This window comes from Melanaphis sacchari, unplaced genomic scaffold (assembly GCF_002803265.2).
Source record: "Melanaphis sacchari strain LSU unplaced genomic scaffold, SCAv2.0 Contig54_pilon_pilon, whole genome shotgun sequence".
NCBI classification, from domain to species: Eukaryota; Metazoa; Arthropoda; class Insecta; order Hemiptera; family Aphididae; genus Melanaphis; species Melanaphis sacchari.
This window is the reverse complement of record NW_020271380.1, coordinates 3,494,994-3,507,924: the sequence shown is the minus strand read 5'-3', so window position 1 is coordinate 3,507,924 and position 12,931 is coordinate 3,494,994. Positions and strand designations below refer to the sequence as shown.

At 40.4% G+C, this 12,931-nt stretch overlaps 1 protein-coding gene across 2 annotated transcripts; it reads right to left on the bottom strand.

The window, feature by feature from the left end:
• Nucleotides 1-890: 890 nt before the first annotated feature.
• LOC112599771 (protein naked cuticle homolog 1-like) lies at nt 891-11,446 on the bottom strand. Of its 2 annotated transcripts, none has more exons than XM_025346828.1 (5): nt 11,058-11,446; nt 5,538-5,740; nt 5,352-5,453; nt 4,185-4,603; nt 891-2,544 (listed from the first exon to the last, which is right to left on the bottom strand). In XM_025346828.1, exons 1-5 carry the CDS (start codon nt 11,110-11,112, stop codon nt 2,043-2,045), a joined length of 1,281 nt encoding a protein of 426 aa, XP_025202613.1. In that variant the 5' UTR covers nt 11,113-11,446; the 3' UTR covers nt 891-2,042. The 2 variants fall into 2 exon arrangements, with proteins under 2 accessions (XP_025202613.1, XP_025202614.1); XM_025346829.1 differs by having other exon boundaries at nt 5,352-5,450; nt 11,058-11,443.
• Between the last annotated feature and the right edge of the window lie 1,485 nt (nt 11,447-12,931).

Below are 12,931 nucleotides of genomic sequence, written 5' to 3'. Positions count from 1 at the left end.
ATAGCTTTTAACGAAACATAATATATTGATATTTACTGTAATAGGTATACGTATTGTGAATTTATATTGTATTATGTTAATATGTATTATGTATATATTATTAAAAAGGTGGTTTACGTGGCTTTGTGGCGGGACATCCCATACATATTGATTTTTGTATATGTATATTTACCTATATTGTACATAGAACTTCATTCAACTGGAAAGCACTTCAGCTTATTTTTCATCAGCTTGCTTTATAAGTTAAAAATACAGTTGATGCTACGGAAATTTTGTACAATACACCATTATTACAATTAGGTACTATGTATAATTTTTATAGATAAAGTATGTGAAAAAAATGACTTATTATTTATTAACATATTAATATTTTTTTGTAGTATAAATATTATGAAATAATCGGAAGCTACACTATACTGACATACTACTGTAGATTTTTTTTAAATATAAGTATCTGACGCATATTTATAAACATATCAATCTGTTTGGTAGGTAGGTTATAGGTACTTTATTTACGTCTGCAATTAAATTAAACATACATAATTTCTCATAATTTATGCTAATGGCAGCTGGTATTAAATAACGAAATATTAATAACATTTTAATTTGCAATACCTTTATTCGATTTAGGATTTCAAATAGTACCTTATACATTTTCACTCAAGATCATAAAAAATCATCAATAACACGGGACTGTTTTAAATTTATAATAAAAATGTAAATTATAGAATATTATTTATCGTATAATTACCATCTCGTTGTTAAATAATAAACTAGTATTTAGTTAAAAATTGCTTCTATAGAAAGATTCATTGTTGCGTGCATGCAGGGTTTAGTAAGGGTAATGACAAAAGTGATAATAGACATATCAATATAATAAATATAATCAATAACATATTCTTATTTGTCAGGTTTTATTTTATAGTATAATATTATGGTTGAACAGTGAACACTTTAATATAAGTGATAGTTGTAATTTACACAAGTCAAATTGAAATTTCGTATGTTTTATTTTTACAATTCGTATATTAGCAATATAAAATTCCAGCGAACACACAGCCAGAGAACAATATCATACTATAGTATATCTGTACACAATTAATAATATTATAATCGTTAGACGTTAATAGTTTTAAAAAATAAAATAAAAAAACTGCAGCACTGCGGCAGGTGTTGCAGCGACGGCGGGTATTGTACTACGGTATGTGAATAGAAATGTTTAGTCTTTGTTCGCATAATATTAATTTGACGTTCTTACAATCAATGTCGTTTAAAAACTTAAATCTTACGAAAAAAAAAAAATACAATAAAAATAGTACACATACAAAAAGAGGAACTTGGGCTGTTAAACACATTCACAAATACTTCAGATAATTATGCATGTGTGGCTCGAAGTTTGATCGCGTGATGTTGGGTTTGTTTTTAGGGGGGGGGGGAATTAGTAAAATGCTAACGGTAAAAAAACCGTGTTCGTATAGATCACCAAACGTACATTTTGAATGATACACATACTCACAAAAATCAAACTCAATTACACACACATATCATAATCAAAATCCTTATATAGGCGCATATCAAACAAATGCGTTAATAAAAAAAAAAAAAAAAAAATATAATAAAAATAATAATATAATAATAATAATGATAATAATAATAATAATAAATTATAGTTGGCACTGTGCGTGTATATAATACATACACGCAGACGAGCAGGGCGTACAACCGAACGTGAATGGTTTTAATGGATATGTTTGTATTGTTTCGACGTGATTTGATGATGATTGGACAGGGAAAAAAGGAATCAGCCATATAGAGTGATGCAAGAAAAAAAGGTTTCTGTCGGTGTCGCCACTGTCCACTGCAGCGCAAACATGCTCGTAAAAAACACAAACACAATGTGTGCACAGTGCACACATTATGTAGGTTAGTGTTTAAAATACCGAATAATATTATATAATAATTGTTGTGACAATACACAAGACAAAAAGGAATTAAACAGTTCTGTTTGTTGTTATCTCTCTCACTCTCTCTTTCTCTTACACCTAAACGATGTAATAGTCGTAGTGATGATAATGATGGTGTTCGTGTATGTGATGATGGATCTTCTTGGACGCCAATTTGGCGCGTTTGTACCGCTGATGATCGATGTTTTTGGTCTGCTCCTGAGCGGCAGTTGTGGCTGCAGTGGTGGCGGTGGCCGCCGCGGCAGAGTCCTTTGACTGTTGCGGGTTGCTGCCGCTGACTACCGCGGTGGCTCCTCGGTGATGTCGGGAGTGACCCGACGAATACTTGACTGCGTACTCCTCGGTCGTCGCACCGTTACTGTACAACTGCTGCTGCTGGCTTCTGACGTTCTTGAGGTGCTCGTACTGTCGGTGATGGTGCTGTTGCTGCTGGAGGCGGTGGTGGTGTTGGTGCGAAGGGATGTGCGCAACCGGTTCAAAGTCGTAAGGGCTCCACGCCACCTTGGCCGGAAGGGCTCCGGCAGTCTGGCGACGCTTCGTCCGCGGCCTATGGTAAACGACTTCCGGCTTGTTGGATTTTCTAAATATATAAAAAAAAATTGTTTTAATATAAATTTTAAGCACCGATTTGCATATATTTATCCTATAGTCGATCAACGAAAAATATATAGTCGGTATAATGTTCTCTGCAACGTTTCACGCCACGAACCTAGTGATTAAATTAGTGAAGAGGTGATTTTTTTTTAATGAACTGTGTGTAGTTCAGTGTTTGACACGACAAAATTAATATTTTAGCCAAATATGAGTATTATTTCTATTGTAAGGGGAAAACGCGTATCGTTAAATGTTAATAATACAAACGATGATAAAATAATATTTTTTACTTATATCGTATATGTTCATAGGTGCTGATATTAATAGGTATTTATAGCCTAAGTCCTACAGCGTAGGTAGCGGTAGGTATTACCAAATATTATGATAATTCAGTTATTGAAACTGAACGTAAATTTTTGGCATTACTGGGCTATAGGTTTTCGTCGTACTCAAGTCCTCTGTACAACGTTCACAACGAGGCTAAAGATATGTTTCAATTTCCAAGCCGGAAGAGGCGGCGAAATTTATATTACTTTAAATTTTAAACAGCTAAGTCTATAAATAATTATTTTATCTACTCCCTAGAAACACGTCCCCGTGGGTATATACGCGGACGGGCGTCATCTTTCGTCGTCACATGTGACGGTTCGTTTTGGAGAGTGTCAGATTTGGACCGAGTTCAATACACACGCACACACACACGCGCGCGCGCGTGCACATATTACGTAAATCGGTAAAACGTTTACAATACATTATTAAAGATAAGGTATACAATATTATTATAATCACCCGGCAATCTATATAGAGGTACACGCGAAATTCCTTTTTCGCGAACCGACGAACAGTTATTATGTATACAACATGCGTGTTGAATTTATATACCGGTCGGCCTCGCTCGAGTATTATAACTGTATACAATATATTATTATTGTACATGCGGCATACATATATTATAAATTATAATAAACGGACAACGAAGACGATGACAACGACGTTATGATTTTATTTATTTATTATCGCTGCCGCGGCCGCAAAGTTTATGCGCGTTATCTCTCCAGGCTTGTTTGAAGTTTTGATTTATTTATTATAATATGTAGGTACATTGGGCGATTATGTAAAACATACGCGTCACCGCGAATCGGAGTTTATAATTCAGTTGGACCGATCGATAACGTAATAAAATTCGCGTACGATGAAATACGAGTGATCCGATTTCCAAAAGTCCATCGATAACGGATAACTGTCGCAACCGGCAAATGCAAATTAAATTACGATAGATATATATATATGTATTATATTAATTTATTGTTTTTAGCTATTATGACACTCAATTGTATTCGTGCTATAATTTTTAAGTTTTATAACACACAAGTCAACCAGTTATGTTTTAACTTTTAAAACATATATTATACTCGATTTAATTTCGAACGTAACAATTAGGTTTAATGATACAAATATATAATAATTAAAAAACGGTGTTTATTCCAACCATATGTTTTTGTTTAAAGTGTTTGGACATGTTTAGTATTATTTATTATAGCCTATAGTTAATAATAATACAGTTATACATTTTGCATTAGAGACCGATTTTTAATTAATTACACGATTGTATATGGCATTACAAACCTTTGATTTTGAAAACTCAAGTTTTCCGCCAAACTTCTTTGTACCATTTCAATCAGTTGTTCGCGCCTGTATCGTTGTGCACCCAGCTTGGAGCTCCTGTGATGCGGCAACCAGGATCCTTTGACACCGTCGTAAACCAAAGGATAGCCCGATTGCTCCAACAGTGTCGCATCGTCGAACACCCCGGATTCGGCGGCGTCTATCTTGTTACGATGTCTGTCCGCCGAAGATTTGGTTTTACGCTCGCGGCTGCTTTGGTGGCCTCGGTACGGCGTACCAGTCGTTGTGCTGTCCACGACTACCGCCATCGATTGTCTGATATTAAGCGTCACTTTGACGGATCGCTGGCCACGCGACGAGAATTTCGACGTCGTACCGTACATAGACTCGAGTATTTTTCTAGCCAATCCTTCGACATCCTACAGTAGTGTACATATATAAATTGTTATTATACATGTCGACAACATGAAGATAAGCACAAAATTAAAAAAGGCATAAAAAATAATAATAATAATAATAATAATGGATTTGACGAGTTGCCAAGAACGACGGTGCTGGCTTCCCCAATGGGATTTCGAGAAATTACATATTACATTTAATATATATCACTATTAACTGACAATGTGTCTGTGAAACAGTGAAATGTGTCTTAATTGGAACATCAAAGGCAAACGGGTAAAAACAAAGAGATCCCGTTGTTGTCGCGCCTATGAGAAGTTTCACAGACAGTTTGAGTGAACTACTTTGATTGCATTGCCAAACATCAGAAGAAACGATTTGTTATTTTTAAATGCGTTCCATTTAAAACCTTTCAAGTCAGGGCAGTGGACTATTATATACCATAATGTGTTTATTATTTTGCGGGTATGTATAAAAACGTAATGTACCTATCGCGTGTAGATACATTTTATTTTTAGGTCGGAGTATACAATAGATTTTTTAAGTATATAAACAATATTTATCGTCATATATCCGGTATGATTTTTAGGAAGGGTTTTATGACCAGAATACAAAAAAACCACGTGTAAATGTAACCAGCAGATGAACCGAAAAAATAAATTTGGGGTTGGTTTGAACCCGGAATACCTACTAGCCACTCCCTGTAGAACACGTAACAACGTTGTATACCTACTGACATAAAATGTATTGGTACATATATTGACTTACGTGTTTGGTGATTTTCCCATGACCATCGGTGTCGGAAAAGGTGTACTGAAACTCGTGTTTGATAGGTATTCCGTCCAGCGACACGCAGCAGTCGTATACCTGCTTTAGGAAGAAATCCGTTACGATTTAAATACTTGAAATATTTAAAGCATTGTAATATTTAGTATGTATGAATGGAATACTCACGTCACTAAGTTGCTGTGGGGGCGATGGCGAAGTTTGTGAAGTAGGTGGTGGCGGCGGCAACATCGGACGCTGGTGTGGGGGTGCGGCGGCGTTAATTAATTCATCGTCAGCAATTACCGAGGAGGTATAAGCGTAATTGATGGTTTTCGAACTGGCCGAATCAATTAACGTTTCCATGCTACCAGTTTTCGAGTCCAGGATACCTGCAAAACGGGAAGTGGGGAAAAATGTCAATTAAAATCCACTTAAAGACATTAACATAATTTACAAATTTACGTGCGCGTACACACGATAATATATAGTATATGTATTAGAGAATGGCGGTTTTTCAATTAAAAATATTTAATAACTGGAATCTGGTATTACATCGCCGCCGCTACAACAGCAGGATACGGTGAAACGCATCAAAAAAGCAACAGCGGCGTGTACCTACGCTTTTGTTTTGTTTTTAATTTTTTTTCCGACATTTCCATTCTCACCCGTCCGGAGGAAACGTGACGTGATTTAGGGTAAAAACCAGTTCTTGTCTATTCGATCGAAATGCGTGGACGAGGGAGGGAAGAAGTCGGACAATACGACTGTAATGAGTGCGCGCGGTGTACCTACATATTATTACGTATTTTTATAATATATTCGCGGGATGGGAGAATTAGGCACCATCTACACGAAAAACGGAGAACGGAGCTGGACCTCGGTATGTACGATTGTACATAATTATGAATAATTATAATATTAATATAACATACCCCGAAACCCGACTGCTATATACATGTTTTTATTCCCTTACCCATAATATTATACGAGTCTCGTCACGCACGCGTAGCCACACGGGCATATAATATAATGTATGACTATCTGTAACGATATATTAATTTCGTTTTTAAAGAGTCTTGACACCATTTCGTCGTGGATTCGTGTGCTCATAATATTATAATATATTATTATTATAGTATGAGTATAGGAGAGACGAGAATGTATTATTAGGCAAGAAATAGGAATGCACGCGGTAAAAACGAAGAGCGATAGTAGGGGTGCGGGGGTTAGCTGGGGCAGAAAAAAAAGAGACAGATCGAGAGAGAGTGTGTGTGTGCGCGCGAGAGGAAAGACGACGACGACGACGACGATAATGTTATAGAGGCGCGCACACACACACACACACACACACACACACACACACACAAAGAACGTCCAACACGGCACACGGCAACAACAACACACACAAACGCGCGCGATCGAGGAAACGAAACCGGTTTGGTTGTCGGCGACGTAGACCGGAGGAGGCGAGAGCGGCGAACGTTTGATACGTACCGCCGAGCACATCCATCCATCCATCTTCTCTCCCACAGCCGAAGCCGCGCGGCGACCGATTCAACTCGCATCACACACACACACACACACACACACACACACACACACACACGAGCGCGCGCAGTTTCTACCGAATAAAAACATAACAGAACAATAGACCCACAAACTAGAATATAATATTATATTAGTACGTACACGGGTATTATATGGTGTGTGTATGTACATTTTTTCTCGACCATTTTCGTGCCTACTCTGGCTAGGCTATGACGACGACGATTGTTTTTTATTAGTGAGCATATAAAAAAATATTACCTATAACATCTCCGGTAAGTTCTAATAAACCCTACCGCGCAATTGATACGTGTACGTAAAACGCATAATGGGGAATCAGAAAAGGGGATGGCGGAGTTGTGTGCGCGACCTTCGTTGAAATCTTTTACTCTACTTAACCGTGATCTTTTTTTTCTTTTTTTTCTGAGCGGGAAGGGGAGGATAAGGGGAGTAAAATAGACGAAAAATATGTCTATGATACACTCGATCTCGATTATTATTATTACGATTTTTTTCGGAACCGGATTTCTATGCTAATAACACGTTTCCATAGTATTGTTCTGTCCCGCGCGCGCGAACGACGGCGTTACAATCATCTACGGGCAACGGACCGAATGTAAGTGTGAGTATGCGTGCGAGAGCGTGTGGGTCTGAGCGAGAGGGTGAGACCGCGCGCGCGTGTGTGTGAGAGAGAGTGAGCGAGAGACGAAACAACATGCGGCAACAACGTTTCAGAAGAGATCCTTGGTTGAGATATATAATCTTGGCCTTGACTCTTAGCTACAAAGAGTACCGACAAGGCGGAGCCGCCGACATAACATTAGTCGTCGGCCGGCTGGTCGGTAATATTCTTTTTTTTTCTTTTCCTTATATATATATATATATATATATGTGGCATATATAATATATATATATAAATTTTCCCCTTTGTATATTCGAACGCGCGCACAACACATGACACGTCATTATTTTATATTATATTATATACGTTTTTTTTTTTTTTCTGGAGGATAAAAACCGCTCGGACTTATCGTCGTCGCAGTCGTCAATCCCCGGAGAGATTGTAAAACGCGGTCGCGCACCCGCGTATGCGCGCGTCAGTGGCCGACCGAACAACTGAAAAAAGACCGCCGCGTTCGTGTATGTTATTATACGTCTTATACGGACACAGCCGTAGTGTTCGACCGACTAGGGAATAATAATAATACGTCTTGTTATTTCTCGTTGTGCCCTCACGAATTCCAAACTTAACTACCTACACACCCACCATCAAAAGAGAAATCGGACATACCCACGGCGCGATGGGTGCCAGCAGGGCCGGAGCTGACGCGATTTTCGTGAATTCGCAAACGCCGTTGTTATTGTTATCATTGCGATACGCATATGTCGGCCGACCGCGGTGTAAACACGGTAGCGATTAATTTTAGCGCTGACCGCGGCGGACGACTTACACGTGTTCGCGGCCGCCGCGAAGAATTGGCACCGAAACGGCACGCCGTCCTCACGACACCCACGTCCTTGAACCCGTTTAACAAATAACAATATTTATTATACAATGATATAATATGCAATTAAGTATCAAGCAATTATAATATTATAAAGTCCGATAACGCCAGACACAAACATTATGATATTATTATCATCGTTTTGAATAATATTAATAATAATAATAATAATAATAATAATTACGATCAACGCGCGCAGTGAATACGTGGCCCGTCCGATTGCAGAAGTATAATATACTATATTATGGTGAAGAGAAGGGGAAAAAAAGGACGCACGGAATGTGTGCGCCCCATGAGGCACAAGAATGCGGCGGACGACGAAAAGGGCCCGAAACGATTTCGGGAACTCGACCCCCGCGCCCCCCTCTTCTCGTAAATCCCCACCCCTGGACAAACCGAGTGGTTGGTGCCCGTGCACGCCGTCGGCACACCGTATCGGTTACAAACGGAGCGCGCACACACACACACACATTAACGCACACATGAAACGACTGTACGGCGGCGCGGAGAGACGACGATGACCGTTGTAACGTTGTTTATTGGGCCGGTTCTCGGAATGTCGGCAGATAAAAACCAAACGGTGCGCGCGAGGCCCGTCCGAGTTCCACGAAGTCCGGCCGACGATATGACCGGTGTCTCGCGCGGTTCACATGACGTGTATTACACAATACAAAAACACCGTTTACGCACACCGCGCACATGCGACGGGGGTAAAGGCCCAGGGTCCGTTTCAGTTAACGCAAGAGTCAAGAGTCCACGAGCGCCGCCACTCTCCGATGAACGATGCGTAAACGCGCGAGTGCGGAGACGAAGCACTGTCGTCGTCCACGTCTCCTCCCCGTTGTGGCGGCGGCGTGCTGCAGTGGATTTCCCGCCCGCTTCGGCTCAGCCCCTTTCGCCGCCCCGTGTTTTTCGTGCGCGCACACACCGGAGATAGGACAATGGACGTTCTATTGCGACCGGCAATAACAATAATACATAGCGCGGAGAAATTAAACACAAACACGAAAGCCGGCCGGTGGCAGACTTCCGGAGTGCTGGCCCGAGTGGAGGAGTTCTGGTCGTATGGGTGTGTGACAGGGGGAGGGGAGTGGAGGTAAGAGGGAGCCAGAGTGACGGGAAAAGAGAAAGAGGGAAAAAACACTATACATAATCTAAAACATGTAAACAAAAAGGCGTGGGTCGCCGTCACACACAAGGGGACCCGCCGGTATACATGCGGCGCTGCACCACCCACAAACATTCCGTGTTTGTTCCTCAGCTGTGTGTGCGTGTGCGTGTGTGAGTGTGCGTCTTCGGTGTAAACCCATGCCGGGACTTGGTTCACAATCGCGGGAGACCCGGGGCGCACGGCGTCACACAATGGTGCGAGCCAGCTGGATACCGCTGCAGCGGGAGCGATGGAAAACATTATATTATATTGTTGTTGTTGTTGTGTGCGAAAGGCGGCCAAGGGGGTGGTGGTGATGTCGGCGGTAGAAAGAAAGAAAAAAATCCCATTTCCAAGGAAACACGCGGGCCCCTCTGAATTCCTTTGCAGCAAGAGATGAAAAAAAAACCGCAGGTCTACGTGCCGTCTCTACAGCTCTTCTCTCTTGTATTGTTGTATAATAATAATAATAATAATAATAATAATATAACGCTGCGTGCACAATATGCAAGTATGCAACAGATCGATCACGCAAGTTATACGCGACGGAATCGAATTGATTCCACAAAAACCACACGTCCACACACACATAAATATATTATATCAATAATATATGTACCACACATACACACGGGCAGTACGACAAAGATCGCCGAGAAGTAGGAAAGTGGTAGAGGAGAGACACAGGCGCCTGTAGAGTGTTGGAGCTCTTTTTTTGATAATTTTTTCACATTATGTTCGAGAACTGTACGAAATAACGCGTCAGTTGCAATTTTTGCGGCAGTATCGGTGGCTTTTCGTCTCGTCCGTCACGCCGCACATGCATTGCGTTTAGTCTTCCGCGGCGGTAGTATAATAGTGGTTCATCGACCCTCGACGGCAATTTGCCGCCGACTCTTGGCGGCGATTGCGTGTCACAACAATCGTGCGCGCCAAATATACTCATTCGCCTTGTATATAATAATAATTGTACACGATATACACTGTGTTGTACAAATCGTGTAAAAAAATACGATGCAATATGTCGATACCTGTATAATACAGTAAATTATACTAAATTACTCGACGATAGAGTTACGTATTATCACACAGTTAAACGATATTGTAAACGGACCACCGGCGGTGTACTATCGGAACCTCGAGCGCGGGGCCTGACGATCTTCGTTTTCGGTTCCGCAGTATCCTGTATCATCATACAGAAATTGCATTTTTCGAGCCGCTTTTCCCGTATCCCGTTATGTAATGCTTTATTACTTCGATGACGAGATAATAAACAGAGCCGGCGGCGAAACAACCGTTAAACAAGAGTCGTAAAGCGAGTGGCTTAACGAGTATGGGGTATGCGCCTCATTGTAAATACCTACAAGAACGCTCAGTACGGGCGTCGCATGGATCGTCGCGAGAGACTACAATGAGTCTACTATACACCCGACCTTAAACGGGAACATCCCACGCGATTTCGGAAACACTAGACGACGGTAATAAAACAGTAGTAATAATGTTTACCTGTAGAATATTTTCGTATCCACTTTAGCCATTCCATTTTTTTGACCAGTCCCATGAAGAAGGTAACTGATGCGCGCACTGATTACAATAACCAAATGGAAAGTTAAAAAAAAAAAAAAACAAAAAATTTAACTGTTACAACAGTAAAAAGACTTCGTCAAAAGTCTTGAACGGAAAAAGAAACGAACACTCCTTTTAGATGTAATAAGTAAATAATAATAACGAACGTTAGAACCCGCGGCCAATGAGGACGTAATAACGTACACAACTCGCGACGAGCTGCGGACGCGCGGTGAACAACGCACGCACGTGATACTCGTTCGACTGCTGACGGGCGACTGCCGTAGTGCCGTTGCGGCGGCAGTGGCGTCGGCGCATCGGCAAGGCGACCGCCTATACGGTACGGCGTGACACACACTCGCTCATCCTTGGGGCCTCGTCGGACCGTCGCCGCCGTACGGAATACCTGCCAACCCTCCCGCTCCACACCGCCCGCCGACCCACAAATACACTGCGCTCGCCGTTCCGGGGGCCCCGCGCGACCGTTCTTTGAAACGATACCGCGCGCGCGCGCACACATGTGTGCGTAGGTACACATATACCTTGGTCTGTGTGCGTGTTATTTTCTCGGTCCATTATTACCCGGCACGTTTTATATACGTATAAAGGTACCTACCCATTCTTTTCTTCACTTTTACCATTATTATTTTTACGATTATTATATGTTACGCTCCTCGACACACACACACACACGCGCGCGCGGGCATGCATGCACGCACACACACACACACACACACACACACACACACGCACTATCCGGTATACCGCTGGGCATGACGTATGGCGGGCCGTGTGTGCGTGTGTCCGCGAGGTACCGACGGAACGACGGGACGACGACGATCATGCGCGCGGTAATTAGGAGTCGGGAGGTGCGATTATAATAATAATAATAATATTGTTGTGATATAATATTATTATTATTATTATTATTATGTAGAACGCGCGTTTTCATTCGGTGGTTCTCAATGCGTATATAGGTGTGCTTCAGCGATCGAGATAATCGACTCAAAAGTTGATTTCACACCATATTACGATGGGTACATACTTCATATACGTATCAAAAAAAAAAAAAAAAAAAAAAAAAAATAAAAAATAAAAAATAACCGGCCCGAGAGTAGAAGTATATTATAATAAATGTACATTGCAGCCGGTATAATTTGTTTATATTATTATTATTATTCATATATATCGCGAGTACTGACGAGTTATTGTGACCGAGCAAAATAATCGCGTGTAAGAAATCGTAGTCGATCCGGTTTCTGCAGGATGCTGTATGTTAATAATATAATATGTACATAATATTAAATATAAATACATATATGTATGTATACAAACTACAAAGTACCGAGTATATAATATTATTAGGACTTAGGAAGGACCGTACGGATATAATATTATCTACTATTTCAATATTCGGACTAGGAACTCGGATTATTTATAGCATTGTCTCGTAATTATTAAAAAATACACATACGAGTAGCGTTACGATCGTTTTATGCATAAAGGATTTCAAAATGTAAGTACATAATACGTGTATTGCAGCTGTCCAAAAAATACTCAAATTTTCAATTCAATATGTCTTTTCAGTTTTCTGGTAGAAAAATCTATAGTTGGTATTTAGGAAGCTTAAAATCAAAAATGCCTAGTATTTTTAAAATAATCAGGAAAACTCAAAAACTTATTCGATTTACTTATTTTGTACATAATTCAAAGACGAATAACCGTGAATTTAATACAAAGTTCCTTATAAGTTATTTTAATTGAAACTAAAAAATAATTTATCTTAAATCTACAATAATTTATTTTGATAGTTT

What these genes read in the sequence shown, in the direction of transcription:
- LOC112599771 (XM_025346828.1), bottom strand. Translation starts at nt 11,112, where the DNA reads ATGGGACTGGTCAAAAAAATGGAATGGCTAAAGTGGATACGAAAATAT. An exon ending in CCCCACAGCAACTTAGTGAC is followed by an intron (nt 5,454 to 5,537) that starts GTGAGTATTCCA and finishes TTCTTCCTAAAG; the next exon opens with CAGGTATACGACTGCTGCGT. An exon ending in TTGAGTTTTCAAAATCAAAG is followed by an intron (nt 2,545 to 4,184) that starts GTTTGTAATGCC and finishes TTATATATTTAG; the next exon opens with AAAATCCAACAAGCCGGAAG.